General features: G+C 55.7%; 1 protein-coding gene across 4 annotated transcripts in view; it reads left to right on the plus strand.

Annotated features, from left to right (window-relative positions):
• SH3TC1 (SH3 domain and tetratricopeptide repeats 1) overlaps positions 1-8,527 on the plus strand; it is a 47,704-nt gene extending 39,177 nt beyond the window's left edge. For 3 of the 4 annotated variants that reach the window (XM_044267860.1, XM_044267861.1, XM_044267862.1), the window contains 3 exons: positions 85-235; positions 443-639; positions 7,623-8,527. In XM_044267860.1, coding sequence (XP_044123795.1) covers positions 85-235; positions 443-639; positions 7,623-7,880 — 606 coding nt within the window. In that variant the 3' untranslated portion in view covers positions 7,881-8,527. Of the gene's footprint in view, positions 1-84; positions 236-442; positions 640-7,622 lie in introns of those variants that run through there. The other variant, XM_044267863.1, reaches the window with a different exon arrangement.
• Positions 8,528-17,703: the final 9,176 nt, after the last annotated feature.

Genomic DNA, 17,703 nt, shown 5'->3' on the forward strand with positions numbered 1-17,703 from the left:
GGGAGCTCCCTGTGCAAGTCTGGGGCTCTGGGGATTCGGGGCTGGCTGCGGCGGGTGAGGCCTGACCCGCTGCCTGTATGGCAGGATCGGGCGCTACCGCTGGCCGTGACCACGGGGAACCAGGAGGCGGAACTGCGGCTCTGCAACAAGCTGGTGGCCCTGCTGCCTGAGCTGGAGTTGCCCCATGAGGGCCTGGAGTTTGCCCACATGGCCCTGGCGCTCAGCATCACCCGGGGTGAGCCCTGCATCCCTGCCCCAGCAGGTCCTTGGCCTCCGACCCCTGCAGGGTGGGAGCAGAAGGGGACAGCCCGGGATGCCTATAGGGCTGCTTGGGGCTGTGGCTGTCCTCTCCCCTGCCGGGGGGCTGGGCTGAGTGGCCCCGAATCCGCCCCAGGGGGAAGCTTTGGGTTTGTCACATGCGCCCTCTCTCCTGCGTCCCTAGGGGACCGGCTGAACGAGCGTGTGGCCTACCACCGGCTGGCTGTCCTGCACCAGCGGCTGGGCCACGGCGAGCTGGCGGAGCACTTCTACCTCAAGGCGCTGTCACTGTGCGGCTCACCCCTGCAGTTCGATGAGGAAACCCTGTACTACGTGAAGGTGTATCTGGTGCTTGGTGACATCCTCTTCTACGAACTGAAGGTGGGTGGGGGTCGGGTGGTAGGCTTAGGCACTGGGGTCCCTCTTGGCATGGGCTTGAGCCCAGACCCCCAGGACAGGGTCCTGCCCTCCACTAGAGCTGGCCCCAGTGTGTCCCTGAGCTCCAGGCAAGGCGGAGAGGAGCAGGCACGATCAGCAGACACTGTCCGAACTCCCATACTGGCCAGGCCCTGTCCTCCAGAGCTCAGCGTCCCTGGGGTGCTGATCTGTGAACAGACTTTGGCCACCATGGGGTCAAAACAAAAAAGCATGTAATCAGGGGAGCTTCCTGGAGGAGGCAATGCAAAGTTGAGTCTTAGCATCAAGTCAGAGTTAACCCCCCTAAAGCAGGAGGGAGAGAGAGACATCCCAAGGCGTCGGGCAGAAGTCAGTGCTATCTCCAGAGACCCATGCTGAAAGGTGCTACCCAAATCCTGGCACCTCCTCCAGGAAGCCTGCCCTTATGGGCAGAGCAATTCCTTCTTGGAATCCTGAATCCCAAAGAGGGAAACGGGCTGGGGACGGGGTACAACCTGTGGGATTTGGCTTAGTTCCTGCCCTGTTGGAGCTGGAGGAGCTGGAGCTGGGCCCTTTCCCATCTGCTCCTAGCCCTGCAATGGACGTAGACCAGAGCCTGGAGGGGTCTCCCTCACTCCCCTACACAGGCTGCTTCCCTATCGCCCCACTCTGGGTACAGCACTGCACTGCACAGTGTCCCTGCTCGTGTTTGCTGAAGTGGGGGGCACTCCAGCTCAGGGCTGACTTTTTCCCCTCCCCCTCCTTGCTGAATGGCATCGAGGAGCTGGGTGCCTTTGGAAGACCCCAGCCAGTTGGAGACCCATAACTCCCTGCCTGGGACAGCCTTGGCTATGCACTAGTGACACCTTGTGGTCAGAGGTGGTCACTGCGGTTAGAGTCACTGTTCGAGTCCCATAGTTCTTGGGGAGCCTGTGGGCAGTGGTGTGTACTGCAACTTAGACTCACTGCCTTCCAGTCTGCATGATTAAGGCTCTGTGTGATCCAGGCTTTGTGTGTTCCAGGCTCTGTGCAATCCAAGTTCTAGTGATCCAGGTTCTGTGTAATCCAGGCTCTGTGCGATCCAGAATGTTTGATCCAAGCTCTGTGACATCCAGGCTCTGTGCCTTCTAGGCTCTGTGATGTCCAGGCTCTTTATCATCCAGGCTTTCTGTGATTCATTCTGTGAAATTCAGATTCTGTGCGATCCAGCCTATGTGACATCCAGGTTCTGTGTGATCCAGGCTCTTTGTGGTCCATGCTCTTTGTGAACCAGGATCTGTGGGGTCCAGACTTTGGGACATACAACCTCTGGGACATCCAGGCTCTGTGAATCCAGATTCTTGTGTGATCCAGGCTTTCTGCCATGCATGATCTGTGACATCCACATTTTGTGTGATCCAGGCTCTGTGACATCCAGCTCGATGTGATCCAGGCTCTGTGGGATGCAGGCTATGTGTGATACAAGATCTGTGTAACCGAAGCTCTGGGACATCTGGACATCCAGGAACTGTGTGATCTGGGCTTTGTGTGATACAGGATCTGTGATATCCGGGCTCTCTACCATAGAGGCTATGTGTCAGTGGGTTCTGTGTGATCCAGGCTCTGTGATATATGGGCTTTGTGTGATCTAGACTCTGCGCAGTCGAGGCTCTGTGACATCAAGATTCTGTTATTTCCAAGCTTTCTGTGATACAAACTCTGTGACATACGGGCTCTATGTGATCCACCTTCTGTGTGATCCAGGCTCTGTGCCATCCAGGTTCTGTGTGATCCAGGTTCTAGGTGATTTTAGGCTTTGAGTGATCCAGACTGTGTGATACAGATTCTGGGTGATTTAGGCTCTGTGTGATCCAGGATTTGTGATATCTGGGCTCTGTATTATCCAGATTCTGTGTGAAGTAGTCTTTGTGACATGCAGGCTCCGTGTCATCCAGGTACTGTGACATCAGACTCTGTGATCCACAGCCTGAGAGATCCAGGCTCTGTAACATCCAGGGTCTGTGATATCCAAGATATTTGTGATTCAGGCTTTGTGACATCCAGTCTCTGTGCAATGCAGTCTCTGTGACATCCAGGCTCTGTGTGATCCAGGTTCTAGGTGATTCAGGCTTTAAATGATCCAGACTATGTGATGTAGATTCTGGGTGATTCAGTCTTCGATGATTCAGGCTCTGTGTGATCCAGGCTCTGTGATATTAGGGATCTGTGCCATACAGGTTCTGTGTGATTCAGGCTCTGTGTGATTCAGGCTTTGGGTAATCTAAGCTTGATGTGATCCAGGCTCAGGGTGATCCAGGCTCTGTGATATCCAAGCTGTGTATGAGGCAGGCTCTTTGTGATCTAGATTGTGGTGATGTAGGCTCTGTGATATCCAGGCTCTCTGCAATCCCTTCTTTGTAATATCTTGGCTCTGTTTGATGTGGGCTCAGTGTGATCCAGGCTCTGTTTGATTTAGGCTCTGTGAGATCCAGGTTCTGTGTGAATCAGGTTCTGTGAAAACTAGCATCTTTCCCAAATATACCCTGTGTCATCCAGGCTATGTGACAAATAGCCTCTTTGATTTCAGACTCTTAGTGATCCAAGTTTTGTGACACACAGGTACTAAGTGATCCAGTCTCTATGCAATACACTCTCTGTGAAATCCAGGCTCAGTGTGATGCCATCTTTGTGGCATGCAGGCTCTGTTCCATATAGGCTCTGTGTGATCCAGGCTCTGTGCCATCCAGGTTCTGTGTGTTTGAGGCTCTGGGTGACTTAGGCTTCGTTTGACCCAGATTCTGCGTGATCCAGGCTCTGATTGATCCGGGATCTGTGTGATCCAGGTTCTGGGTGGTTCAGACTTTGAGTGATCCAGACTGTGTGATGTAGATTTTGGGTGATTCAGTCTCTGGTGATTCAGGCTCTGTGTGATCCAGGCTCTGTGTGACACCAGGAATTTGTGACATTCAAGTTCTGTATGATCCAGGATCTGGGTGATTCAGGCTTTGAGTGATGCAGTCTGTGTGATCTAGATTCTGGGTGATTCAGTCTCTGGGGAGTCAGGCTCTGTATGATCCAGACTCTGACGTCAGGGATCTGTGCCATCCATGTCTGTGTGATCCAGTCTCTGGGTGATTTAGGCTCTGTGTGATCCAAGCTCTTTGACAACTGGGCTCTGTGTGATCCAGGCTTGGTGTCATCCAGGCTACAGGCTCTGTGTGATCCAGGCTCTATGACATCCAGGTTCTGTGACCAAGGCTCTGGGTGACTCAGGCTCTGTTTGATCCAGGTTCTGTGTGATTCAGGCTTTGTGCCATCCAGGTTTTGTGCGATCCAGGCTCTGGGTGATCCAGGCTTTGTGACATCCAAGCTATGTATGAGGCAGGCTTTGTGATCCAGATTCTGTGTGACACAGGCTCTGTGATATCCAGACTTTCTGTGACCCCCTTTTTGTGACATATTGTTTCTGTTATATGTGGGCTCAGTAGATCTAGATTCTGTTTGATCAAGACTTTCTGCAATCCAGGCTCTGTGTAATCCAGGCTCTGTTCCATACAGGCTCAGTGTGATCCAGGCTCTGTTCCATCCAGCTTCTGTGTGATCCAGAAATCTGGGTGATTTAGGCTTTGGGTGATCTAGACTCTGTGATGTTGATTCTGGGTGATTCAGTCTTTAGTGATTCAGGCTCTGTGTGATTCAGGCTCTGTGACATCGGGAATCTGTGCCATCCAGATTCTGTGTGATCCAGGATCTGGGTGATACAGGCTTTGTGTGATTCAGACTGTGTGTCATGTAGGTTCTGTGTGAATCAGTCTCTGGGTTATTCAGGATCTCTGTGATCCATGCTCTGTGGCATCTGGGCTCTGTGTGATCCAGCTTTTGTGTGATCCAGGCTCTGGGTGGTTTAGGTTTTTGGTGACCCAGGCTCAATGTGATCCAGGCTCTGGGTGATCCAGGATCTTTGACATCAATGCTGTATATTCAGCAGGCTCTGTGCCATCCAGATTCTGAGTGACTCAGGCAATGTGACATCCAGGCTCTCTGCAATCCCTTCTTTGTGACATCTTGGTTCCATCTGATGCAGGCTCAGTGTGATCCAGGCTCTGTTTGATCTAGCTCTGTGAAATCCAGGCTCTATGTGGATCAGGCTCTGTTCAAACCAGTGTCTGTCTCAAACATGCTCTGTGCCCTCTAAGCTATGTGACAGCCAGCGTTTTTCATTTTGGACTCTTAGAGAACTAGGTTCTGTGACATGCAGGTACAGTGTGATCCAGGCTCTGTACAATCAGTATGTGAATCAGGCTCTGTTCAAACCAGTGTCTGTCTCAAACATGCTCTGTGCCCTCTAGGCTATGTGACAACCAGCATTTTTCATTTTGGACTCTTAGTGAACTAGGTTCTGTGACATGCAGATATACTGTGATCCAGGCTCTGTACAATCAGTGTGTGATCCTGGCTCTGTGACATGCAGACTGTGTGTCATCCAGGATCAGTGACATCAGACTCTGTGATGCATGGTCTTAGTGCTCCATGAACTGTGACATCCAGAATCTGTTATATCTAGGCTCTTTGAATCCAGGGTTTGTGACATCTAATCTTTGTGCGATACAGTCTCTGTGACATCCAGGCTCAATATGATCCAGATTTTGTGACATGCAACTCTGTGACATCAAGGCTCTTTGTGTTTCAGACTCTGTTCCCTGCAGGTTCTATGTGAAGACCATCCAGGTTCTATGTGATTGAGGCTCCTGGTGACTGAAGCTGGTTTGATCCAGGCTCTGTGTGAATCAGGTTCTGTGCGAACCAGTGTCTGTCCCAAACATGCCTTGTGTCATCCAGGCTATGTGACAAACAGCCTCTTTAATTTCAGACTCTTGTGCTCCAGGTTCTGTGACATGCAGGCCCTGTGTCAACCAGGCTCTGTGACATCAGACTCTGTCCAATCCATGGCCTGAATGATCCAGGCACTGTGACTTCCAGGCTTGGTGTGATTCAGACTTTGTGACATCCAGACTCTGCATGATCCAGGCTCTGCTCCATACAGGTTTTCTGTGTTCCAGGCTCTGTGCCATCCAAGTTCTGTGTGATCGAGGCTCTGGGTGACTCAGGCTCTATTTCATCCAGGTTCTGTGTGATCCAGGCTCTGGGTGATTCAGGATTTGAGTGATCCAGACTTTGTGTGATCTAGGCTCTGAGTTACTCAGTCTCTGGAGATTCAGGGTCTGTGGGATCCGGGCTGTGTGACATCGAGGCTGTGTGTGATCCAGGTTCTGTGTGATCCAGGCTCTGGGCGATTCAGGGTTTGTATGATCCGGACTGTGTGTGATCTAGACTCTGGATGATTCAGTCTCTGAGTGATTCAGGGTCTGTGTGATCCAAGCTCTGTGACATCTGGGCTCTGTGTGATGTAGGTTCTGTTGCATCTCAGCTACGTGTGATCCAGGCTCTGTGTTTTCTAGGCTCTGTGCCATCCAGGTTCTCTGTGATCCTGGCTCTGTGACATATTGGCTCTGTGTGATCCAGGATCTGGGTGATTCAGGCTTGATTTGATCTAAGCCCTGGGTGATCCGGGCTCTTTGATGTCTAGACTCTGTGATGCAGGCTCTGTGTAATCCAGATTCTGTGTGACCCAGGGTCTATGACATCCAGGCTCTGTGCAATCCCTTCTCTGTGACATCTTGACTCTGTTTTATCTGGTTTCAGTGACATACAGCTCTCTGCCATCCAGATTCTATGTGATTGTGGATCTAGGTGATTCAGGTTCTGGGTGACTCAGGCTCAGTGTGATCCAGGCTCTGTGTGATCTAGGCTGTGGGTGATTCAGGCTCTATGTGGCCCATGCTCTCTTTGATCTGGGCTCTTATCTGGGATCCTGGAACCTACAATCCCCTCTGACCCAGGGATCCTGCATGCTCCATGTCTTCGCCTGCTGTCCCAGGCTAGACTCTGAGCTGGACCTTTCCCCGAATAGGAGCTGCAGAGGCTGGGGTCTGGCATGACTGTGGCCCACCTCACCTGCACTCCTTATACCCAGAACCCGCAGTGACCTGTGATTTGTCCTCCTGACCCATGGGTCATCTGAGGAAGTAACCACATAGAGATTAGAACACCAGGTTCTGTGTGATTAATGACTAAGTAACTGTGGAAGAATGGGGAACTGAGGCTGGGGAGGTGAATAAGCTTGTCCAAGATGAGAGTCAGGGAGCCATGCCCAGAAGTACCTGACCTGATGCCCAGGTTCTGGGGGCATTCTGGGGACCTTAACCTTCCATGGTCTCATGGGGCAGGAAGGAAAGGTCCCTGGGCCCAGGAAGCTGGGGTCAAGGGGCTTCTCAGCTGTGCCATGACTTCCATCAGCACCATGTCTGTCTTCACCATGAGCCAGTCTTGGAATTCCATCAGGGGCCACGGGTCAACTTCATCGCCTCCAGCAGACACCCAGGAAGAAAAGAAGCTCTTTCCTGCACCCCTGTATGGAGCAGACATGCACACACATGTACACAAGTACACACCACTACCCAGCTGCCTGCTGTGGCCAGTTCCTTTGTTGGGGTGTCCCCTCCTCCAGGAAGCCCTCCATTCTGCCCCAGGCTGACTCAGGAGCCTCTTGGTGCTCCCACAGGCTGCTGGTGACCCAGTGGTCAATGTCGCCCCAAGACTCAGCCATGGTTCCCGCCCTGCATAGGGTCCAGTGTCTGGTGGGAGATTGGGAGTGTTTGTCGAATCACTACTTATAACTGCTTTGATTTTTTCCTGAATCCTCTCTGTGCGGGGCAGTGAGGAGCCAGGGCTGCCAACATTGGGCTTGTCCTCTGTTCCGGGAGCCATGCCAAGGGTTGGAGGGAAGGGTAGGGTCTGGGTTTCAGAGTGGTTCCTGGAGAAGGTCTGGGGTGGGCCAGCCGGGGAGGCGGGGTGCAGACTCGCACTCCCCCGCCCGCACCCAGCTGTGCATTAGTGTGGAGTGTGGCTAAACGCCTTCTCTCCTTTAGGACCCCTTCGATGCAGCCGGGTACTACCAGCTGGCGCTGGCAGCAGCTGTGGACCTGGGCAACAAGAAGGCCCAGATGAAGATCTACACGCGCCTGGCCATCATCTACCACAACTTTCTGCTGGACCGAGAGAAGTCCCTCTTCTTCTACCAGAAGGCCAGGACCTTTGCCACTGAGCTCAATGTCCGCAGAGTCAACCTGGCCCCAGCGCGGTGTTGGGGGCGGGCACCCTGGCTGGTCACTGGCCCCCCACCCTGAGGTCCCTGACTCCATGAGAGTGGGCTGCCTGCCTTTCTTAGTATCTCTGTGAGGTTCCTTTTCTGGGAAATGGAGGCACAGAGCAGGGGACCGCAGTACTCTGTGTCCATTATTTTACGGGAGCATGCTCGTGCCTGCAAGGCCCCCTCCCCTGCTCCGCCTCCAGGGCAGTGTCCAGGGACCAGGCCCTGTCCCCGGGGACCCACTCTGCTGCTACACCTCGTCCGTGGCCATGAACTGGAAGGACTGACCCAGGCCAGGGCCCTCTGCCGGCCCCACACCCCAGTTTCCCTGCATCAAAGCAGAAGCCAGCTATGGGATTCTCTGGGCGTTTTCTCCCTTGCCCTTGCCGTCACCACGTGCCCGGCTCTGGCTCTGCCTCTGCCTCTAGTCCTCAGGCTGACCTCTCAGGGGCTGCACGGTTGGGACTGTTAGTGTCTCCATTTCAGTGGAGGAGATGGAGGCACAGAGAGGGTAGGTGCCCAGCCCACCATCACACAACCTGTAGGTGGGGCAGAGAGCATCATGGGCCGCCTGCCTGAGGGATGTGTCCACCATGGGACACAGAGGGTCTACACAAAGGGTGGGTCCGAGAAGAGGGTATTAACACGTCAGTGTCCCTCCACCCCTTGTCCGTGTCCCAAAGGCAACAGAAACAGGGCAGGGGGAAGGTGGTCCCAGCGCTCCCCGACCTGAGTGTCTGCTGGCCTGCCCCACCAGGTCTGTGAGGGGTCTGCTGCTGAGCCTGTTTCCAGGTCATTGGGGTCGCCAAGCACCAGGAATCTTCGATTTACACACAGGGAGACTCAGACAGGCCATGGATCTCCTGGCTGCCTGTCACCCACGTGGCGTTATTTCAATCTCCTCTTTTTTTCCTTTATTTATTTGGTTAAGTAAGGCAGATTACACATAAAATTAGCCATTTAAAGTGGACTGTTCAGCGGCATTTTGTGTATTTACGGTGAAGAGAAACTTCCCCCTCTGCCTGTTTGGGAAACCTCCTCACTTCCCCATGGAAACCTGTGCCCCGAAAACATCACTCCCCATTCCCCTTCTGTGAGACCCTCCTTCAGCAGAAGGAGAAACTGAGGCCACCAGAGGGACTGGCTGGTGGGGGCGCAGAGCTCTGGGTTTGGCTCCAGGCCCAGGAGAGACAGCAGACCCTGGAAGGCCCCAAGGAAGGGGGAGCGGGGGTTCTCTACCAGCCTTCCTGCTCCTGGGGTCCAAGGAGCCCCCCCACCTCCTACCTTGCTCAGAGGTGGCCTGCAGGCTTCATCCTGGCCTCTCCCGCCAGGGGGCAGCAGAGAGCCTCCCAAAAGCTGGCTCTGGCCCTGACCCCAACTTGCCCTCTTGGGCTGGGTGCAGAGAAGGGGGGAGGCTGCAGGGTAATTGAAAACAGGACAATCTGATTACCCACGCTGGTGTGGAGGCCACGGCCGGCACAGTGACCCCAGCACAGATCTCTGAGGTCACTGACCGCTGGGCAGTGCCTGGGCCTGGGCCTGGGCCTATAGCCACCCTGTGACGGGTGGGACCTGCTGGCCAGGCCAATTGGGGTCCACCGCCTGCCTGGCAATTCACACCTTCCCTGACCTTCCTGGAGCTGTCACCCCCGCTGCTCCTGGCCGGGGTCCCTGCCCCCACCCCCCTACCCGCTGTGACCTAGGGATCCGGGGCAGCAGACCCGGCAGTCTGAGGGGAGCTGCGGTCATCCCCACCCTGGGGATCTGGGGTGAGTCCATTTCTCTGAGCCCCAGTATGGTCAGCATTTAAATGCGACTGATGACCCCGGTGCAGGGGGGTCGAGTGAAGGTCCGCAAAGCAGAGGCCTCAGAGCCAGATCAGGGCTGAGACTCGCCTATTTGCTTCTGACGATATACTTCATACCGCGGGAAGAGCGCCAGCAGCCACACGCTGCAGAGCTCTGAAGGCTGAATGAATCATCTGCTCAAGTAGCCCAGCTTCTCAGACCCTCAGTCTCTTCATCTGTAACCAGAGACAAACCCTACCTCAGGGTCCTGAGAAGGAGGAGCGAAAATGTACCAGGAACGGGGGTGAGGAGGGGAGAAGCTCACAGAATCAGTCACTCCCTTCGTTGTGGCCAAGGCAAGGAGAGGGTGGGCCGAGCCCTAGGCAGCAGCCCCCCTGTCAGCAGAGTGGGTGTGGAATGGGCCGGTGCCTGGCTCCTATGCACCGAACAGGCACCCAGCCTAGAAGCCCCATGGCCCTTGCTGTAGAAGGCAGCCCTGCTGGCCTCATCAGGTAACCTGGCCATGCAGGTTCACCGGATCCCAGTGGAGCAGAACTACTCAGTTACTCCGTTAACTACTGCAGACTCTGGTCAGGCCTGAGCCACGTGGGGAGGGGGGAATGGACCCTCCAGGACGAGTCCCTGTCTGTTGCCGGGGGTCCCTGGAGTCTCTCTCACCTGCCTCCCCAAACAGAGAAGGAAAGTGACCTGCCCAGGGTCACACAGCCCTACTTCCTAACATCAGGGTGCTTGAGCTCCTCCCCAGCATGGCTGTCTCCGCCCTCCTTGGAGACCACGTCTTTCTCTGCACATACGAGTGACAAATGTTCACCCAAGTCCAGGTTGGCCTCCGGCTTTGGACAAGGAAATGCAGAGAGAGGGATGGTGACGGTCCCAAGGATGCTCAGCATGTGTCCCCATCACCTCCGTGGAGCACCAGTAGCCCCATGGCCTCCAAAAGGGGGGGGCGGGCAGGGGCGCAAGACATAGGTGTGCCTGTTGGGAAGCTGGGCTCTCTCCAGGCATGGCCCTCTTCAGTGCGAGGACTCCCTTCCTGTGCCACTGGGCCTTGTCCCCTGTGCGCTCGGTTTCCTGGCATGTGGGAGGATGGAGAGAGGGAAATCCAGGCATCAGGAGCCCAGACTCTGGGCCAGCCTCCCGCACAGCTGCAGGTTTTCCCTTCCCTAGCAGAGGGCAATCTCCTGGATGGGTTCGCATCTCTGGGCAGCTCTGCAGAGCCTCGTTCCCTCCACAGGCAGCCCGGCCCTCTTCTATTCACTCCTGGGCTCCCCAGGCCAGCCCTCACCTCCAGCCAGAACCAGAAACATTTCACAACCTCTGTGGCTTTGGTCAGCGTTCACATAGCCTCCCGGGAAGAGGGAATGTGGTGCTAGGGGTGTCTCCGGGAAAGAGCATGTCCCTTCCAGAACACACAGGGTGGGCTCCGTGTCTGTGATGGGTCTGGCATTGCTGTCTGCAGGGTGGGGGGACCTCTCCGGGGACCTATCAATTTGGGGAGGTGGTGAGGCTAGGGGAGGACAGGGCTGGGTTTCCAAAGAAGTCCAAGGGAGGGATACGATGCTGTGTCAGGCTCGGGAACGGGTCCCACCCCTGGGGGAGGACGGCGGGGGCGGCAGATCTCTTTCCAGGACTGGCCAGGCCTGAAGCAGGCCCCTCTCCTCACATCCCACCCAGCCCCCACCCCGTGGGGCAGCTCCTGCATGCAGTGCGCTCTGAGCCGGCTCCTACCCAGGCCCGAGGCCTGTGGGCCAGCACGGAGGACTCTGCAGGGTGTCGTCCCCACTGGTGCACCCCGGGCTTCTCTGTCCAGCACGGAAGACACACCCGTTCCCTACCCGGCCTGGATCCTGGAGCCCAGTGCAAGGTTGGACAGGCTCCAACTGAAAGGACGTCTGCATTCCCGGACATACCCAGAGGGTCCTCTCCCATCTCGGCCGGGTACTGGGCCACAGGCCACCCTGTGCCAGGAGGGTCCTGCTGGGAGGGCGAAGTGCTGTGAGCTCAGCTGATCATGTGTCTGCACCCTGATCTCCGCCAACACCGTGGGGCAGATCCAAAGAGAACCCCAAGGCCCACGGAGTAGATGTGGGGAGGCCTCCGCACCCTCCCATGGACATCAGGGATAAACATTCCCAGCAAGTGAGGAACAGACCCGCCTCAGTGGACAAGGGCTTTTTGCCCACCGTGGAGCCTGAGCAGGGTCCCTGTGAGTCCGAGGAGGGGGCTGGGCGGCGCCCCCCACTTCCTGTCCACATGATCCTGAAGGTCCCAGAAAAGCAGCAAACCAAGGAAAAAAGACAGGTTCAAAGGGTTGATAAAGAAGAAAGGAGCAGGGGCGCCTGGGTGGCTCAGTGGGTTAAGCCCCTGCCTTCGGCTCAGGTCATGATCTCAGGGTCCTGGGATCGAGTCCCGCATCGGGCTCTCTGCTCGGCAGGGAGCCTGCTTCCTCCTCTCTGTCTCTGCCTGCCTCTCTGCCCACTTGTAATCTCTCTCTGTCAAATAAATAAATAAAATCTTTAAAAAAAAAAAAAAAAGAAGAAGAAGAAACGAGCAGACGTTATCCGCGGATGGTCCGATCACTAGCACAGAAAACCCCAGTGCCCGCAGCCTCTGGGATGAACAGGAAGTCTTCCCAGCAAATGGTCCTGCTGAACCCCGATCCTACCGACCCGCAGCACTGAGCTGGGAAATGCATTTTAAAACCCCTGCAGTTCACAGTATCAAGAATATATACAGATATCGGGGAATAGGCCTAACCCAGTATTTCCTGCGTTCCTATGCGGGAAATGTCAGTCTGGTAAAGACATCAGCAGCTTCGTGACGACTGCAAAATACAGTCCCACAGAGTGGATGTAACCTTCGCACACGGACTCTGGAAAGGCAGGAGGAACAGCTGTCAGGCGAGCTGACCACACTCTCCTAAAGAAGAGGACACATTGCAGCGGGGGCCCTTTTCCTGTTAGAGCTGATGGTTGGTTGTAAAACCGCTTCAGACTGTAGGGCACTATCAGGACGGGGTCAGAAAATAAATATGGAAAAACAGAAATGCCCAGAACTGAGTTCATAGACACGTGGACATGGTGCCCAGAGAGCCGACCTGTGGCTGGCCACCTTGAGGTCCAGCCTCGGCAGATGCTCGCTCATCCTCGAGCAGGGGAGGGGCGGTGAGGACGCAGACGCGGGAGCTCCCAGACACTGCTGGGCTGAGCAGTCACCCAGCGCCGTCCGGCGTCATCTAGAAAACCCAGAAATGAACTCCCCTTCTCGTGCACGGTGTTCAGGTGTGCACGTCTCCGTCCACAGCGAGCGTCAGGCACGAGCCCTGGAGATGCGCCTGATCGCACGGAAACCCCCTTTGATGGCAGGTGTGGCAGAAGGTAATGGACACTGCTCTTCCCTGCTCTTCCCTGCGTGGCTCTGGCTGATAGACATTCCTGCTCAGCACATAGGAGAAGGCCTGGAAACCATGGCCACATGGGTACAGGCTGCCTCCTGTGCACCGGGAGCCCTGAACCTCCGTGAGACCTGGCTGCATCTCCCGGAGAACAATGAGGCTGCCAGCAAGAGAAGCCAGGTGTCCCTGATGGCTGCTGTCCATGTGAGTGTGGCCATCCCAGGTCATGTGGTTACTCAGGCACCAGCTGGGCGCCCAGGCACAGGACAGCTCGGTGGTCACCGGCCACACTGGCCCAGGGACTGACTTCGTTGAATGGCTACAGTTTGGCCCCGCAAAGTGTGGGGCTGGCTTGTGTGCGGTGGGAGCGGACGGAGGTAAATCTCCTTCAGGTCCAATGGCAGGAACAAGGATGTCATGTCTGTATGGGGAAATGCCATCCAGCAGCGACAGTGAATGAAGGATGGCCTGGAGCCTGGGAAGGGGACTGGCCCCCTGGGAAGGCTGGTCTGTGTGAGCTCCGGGGCACTGCGGGAGGCAGGATCCCAGACGGGAGCTGGCGGTTTCCTCCGGGAAAGCTGGAGGCTCAGGGCCTCCACGGTGTGTGTGACTCCCTCTGTCCTTCAAGGCTCCTTCATTCTGGGTTGAGGGCCTGGATTCTGAGAGCCGAGTGTCTTTTCCTTCAGGAGGGGTGATGGGGGAGGAGGCAGACGGGAGCCCTTCAAGGGCATCCGGGAGATCGGCCCTTCCGTAAAGCCATCCATCCCTTGATGCCTGTCTGGCACAATCCCACCGGGCACTGAGGGGACCCAGGGTCATGATGGGAGTGACCAAGGCCACACAGCCAAGAGAGGTCAGAGCTCCCAGTCATGGGCGTCAACCCCTTGGAGTCTTGGTTTCCACTTCCGTGAAGTGGGGATGACGACATTGCTTTGTGAGAGTGTGTGTTTCAAGGACCCGCCCTCAGTAAACGGTGCCGTTACTGTTCTGTTTTCACTGGGAAAGATCGTCTTGGGGTGGACCACAGGCCCCGGGCAAAAGTCTACCACATGGCCCCTTGCTCATGCTCCCTCTACCTGGTGGACTCCTACCCAGCAGGCAGGACCCACTGTGAAAGGCCCCTTTTGTAAAGTCATCCCTCTCCTCCTCTGTGTACACCTTGCATCATGCCAGGTTGTTGCTATCTGTGCACCTGCTGCCTGGTCCCCCCAACCCCCGCTCACTGTGAGCCCCGCTGGCCTGCCCTGGGTCTCATCCACCATCTGTGCCGCTACTGGCACTGGGCTCAAAAGCTTGGCGGGTGTGTGTTGAGCGAATGAACACCAGAGGCGAGAGTGTGTGTGAGACGTTGTGAACGAAGGTGGCTCGGGAGGAGTGGGGTGCCCTCCCTGGAGAGGGAGACGCAGCCAGAAGTCCCCCCAGGGGCTGGCACTGGGGAATGTCCCAGCCTCCCTGGGACATGGTGGGACAGGTGCATTCTACAAGATTGGGAAAGAGCTCCAGAACCCCGCAGAGGAAGACGGGAATCTCTGCATTGAACCAGGTGTTCTTTTCTCTTCTCAAACAACCCTTAAGCTCCCCTTTCCGGGGCCCTATGATTTGCCATGAGTTGTTGTTGTATATTTTCTCCACTGAGGACAAGCCAAGCAAAAGTATCTGTTGGATTTCTGACACGGAGAACTCTGTCTGGGTGCTGTTGTCAACTGCTTGTTGGACAGATGACTGTCATTGAGTCCCCGCTCTGAAGGGCCACTCACATTCCAGGTGGGCAGAGACCATGTGACCACAGCCCCTTTGCACGGCTGAGAGAAAGGAATAGCAGGACTCAGACCCTCCCGCCACTCCCAGCTGCCCAACTCCCCTCACCTGGGAGAGCGTTTCCATGGTAACCCTGGGGGTGGCCTACAGGCAGGTGGTGGGGCTGCCCCTCCCTGGGACAATGTCCAGTGGGAATGCTTGGAGTCCCAGATCCCACCCCTCATCACCTGTGTCTGTCGATACTTTGCTTACTCGTGGATGATTTATTTCTTTAATGGTCATGAGGCCCCTTGGCCTGCAGCTGGAGGACAGAAGTGGCAGAGGGATTTGGGGTCAAGGAGTCAATGGCACGTGCTATTTGCCAGCAAGCTGAAAATCTAGCTTCGGACTCCAGGAGCCTGGGGAGAGTCTGAGGACAGGTAATGGGGTGAATTGGTATCCCCAAAATCATGTCTGCCTGGAGCCTCAGAAGGTGACCTAATTGGAAACAGGGTGTTTGCAGATGGAATTCGTTACAGATCTGGAGGTGAGATCCTCCTGGGTCATCATCCAAAGGGCCTGGAATCCAGTGGCTGGTCCCTAGAGAGAGAGAAGAGAAGACACATGAGAGAAGGCAGAGGTGTGAGACCCGAGGCTGGGTGGGATGGTCGCAGCCCCAGGAGCCGGCAGAGGCAGGGAAGGACCCTACCCTGAGCCTGTGCTGACACGCTGGTGTAGACTTCCGGCCCCTAGACTGAGTGGGGGAGAGCACACATTCCTGTAGTTGTGAACCCCGGGCTGCTGTTCACCGGACAGTGTGTGGCAGACCCCGTGCTGGTCACTGAGCCTCACTGGCCAGGTCAGCGCCATCATCTCCACTTTATGGATGAGGAAACGGTATCTCAGACACTTGGATCGTTTGCTCAAGGCTCACAGCTGGGGCGTGGCTGGGGTGACTCGGAGAGGGGCATGTGGTCACCAGCGCACTTTCCAACACTTGGAAGCACTTGGCTGAACATAGACTGGAAATTACGTCCCTTTGTCAGTCCTGGCTGTATGCAGTAGTACTCACTCAATGCTCCTGGACTACATCTCCTTGAGGGCAGGGCTCACATCTACTTGGCTCCACATGGCCAGTAGAGGGGTCAGGAGGAGGCACCCCAGAGGCAGGGTGGGCTGCTGGCCACCCTCTGAGTCCAGGAGTCCATGCCCCACGGGGATGCCCATTTGCTGTGATTCGGGCCTGTTTCATGCTCTCCCTGGGCCTCAGTTTTCCCATCTGTATGGCAAAGGCAGATGCATCTCAGGCCTTGCCAAGCTCTGCCCCTCCTGTCTGCAGCAGCAGATGGGAAAGTAAATGTTCTTCCCTGAGGCTATTGGTGGCCCTGGGCTTCCGCCTTCCGCCTTCCAGGAGCCGGAGGTCAGTGCCCAGCTCTGAGCGTCCTGGGCCCCGCCTGCACCCAGCTGGAGGCGGCAAGCCCCCCTCCGCCATCCGGAAAGAATCCCAGGACCCTAAGTCTGGGAAGAAGTCTCATCCTGGCCCTGGGAAGGGCCCTGGGGACCAGGACTGTCTGCTGGACAGGACGGTGCCTGCAGTGTAGACACTAACACACCCACACAGAGCAACACTCACACAAGCACACACAATACACACAGAGACAAAGTGATACACATGCACCACTTGCACTCACACAACGCACACACACACGTGCACGCCTGTATGAACATACTCATGACTGTATTGCACACGCACACATGAGTGCATGCACATGCACATTGCTCTAACATAACTATGAACGGCTCTACCCTTCCTGTGTGTCTATGCAAAAAACGGCAATCAGTACAAAAGAGTCACCCAGAGTCCCACCGAGAACTTCCTTTCAGACCTTGATAGAAGGGATGGACAGGCATCTATTCTTTCTAATTTCTACAACAATGGCACCCGACGGCCCTTCTGGGTGGTGACCTCTCCACCCCAGGAGGCGTGGGGATACCTTTCATGGAGACTGTGGAGGAGGCTTTGGGCTTTGTGCCCCAAGCGGCGCCGTTTCCTCGGACGGTTTGCCGGGTAGTACACAAGGCGTCCGGATCCCTCCACATCCTGAAAGAACCGTGGGAAGGGTCCAGGGCTGAATGTTTGTGCGGAAACTTGACTCTTTCCTCAGGATAAGCTCCTGGGAACTGCAGGGCTGGTAGTGAGCGCCTGTCTTTGAAGGAGAATCTGTCCCTGTCTGCCCAGCTATCCCTGCCTCACCCCAAAAGGCGCCCAGCACAGAGGCACACCCCAGAGAATGCAACGGCCATAGGTGAGTGGGCAGGGACCTTCCCTGAAGCCTCCTGTGGTTTGGCTCAAGAGATCACATGGTTCTCCTCGCATGGTGCCCACCCTGAACCATTGCACATGACTCTCCTTGCACGGTGCCCACCTTGAACCACTGCACATGGCTCTTCTTACATGGCTGCTGCAAACATGAGGGTGTACCTCTTGGTCTGAAGCCCTGTTTTCAGTTCTATGTGGCATTTACCCCGAAAGTGGAATGACTGGAACATACAGCAATCCTGCCTATGTCTTTGAGGACCTGCCGCACTGGTTCCCGCAGCGACACGGCCCCGTGTCCGACACGCACCTACAACGCACTCGCTCCTAGATCCCCCCACGTTCTCGCCGAGGCTTGCTTTCTGTCTAGTTACTTATTTATCATAAATCCCAGCCATCTTAAAGATTTTTTTTTAAAGATTTTTATTTATTTATTTGAGAGAGAGAGATAGTGAGAGAGAGCACGAGCGAGGAGAAGGTCAGAGAGCGAAGCAGACTCCCCATGGAGCTGGGAGCCTGATGAGGGACTCGATCCCGGGACTCCAGGATCACGCCCTGAGCCGAAGGCAGTCGTCCAACCAACTGAGCCACCCAGGTGTCCCAA

This window comes from Neovison vison, chromosome 11 (genome assembly GCF_020171115.1).
Source record: "Neovison vison isolate M4711 chromosome 11, ASM_NN_V1, whole genome shotgun sequence".
In the NCBI taxonomy this organism is placed as follows: domain Eukaryota; kingdom Metazoa; phylum Chordata; class Mammalia; order Carnivora; family Mustelidae; genus Neogale; species Neogale vison.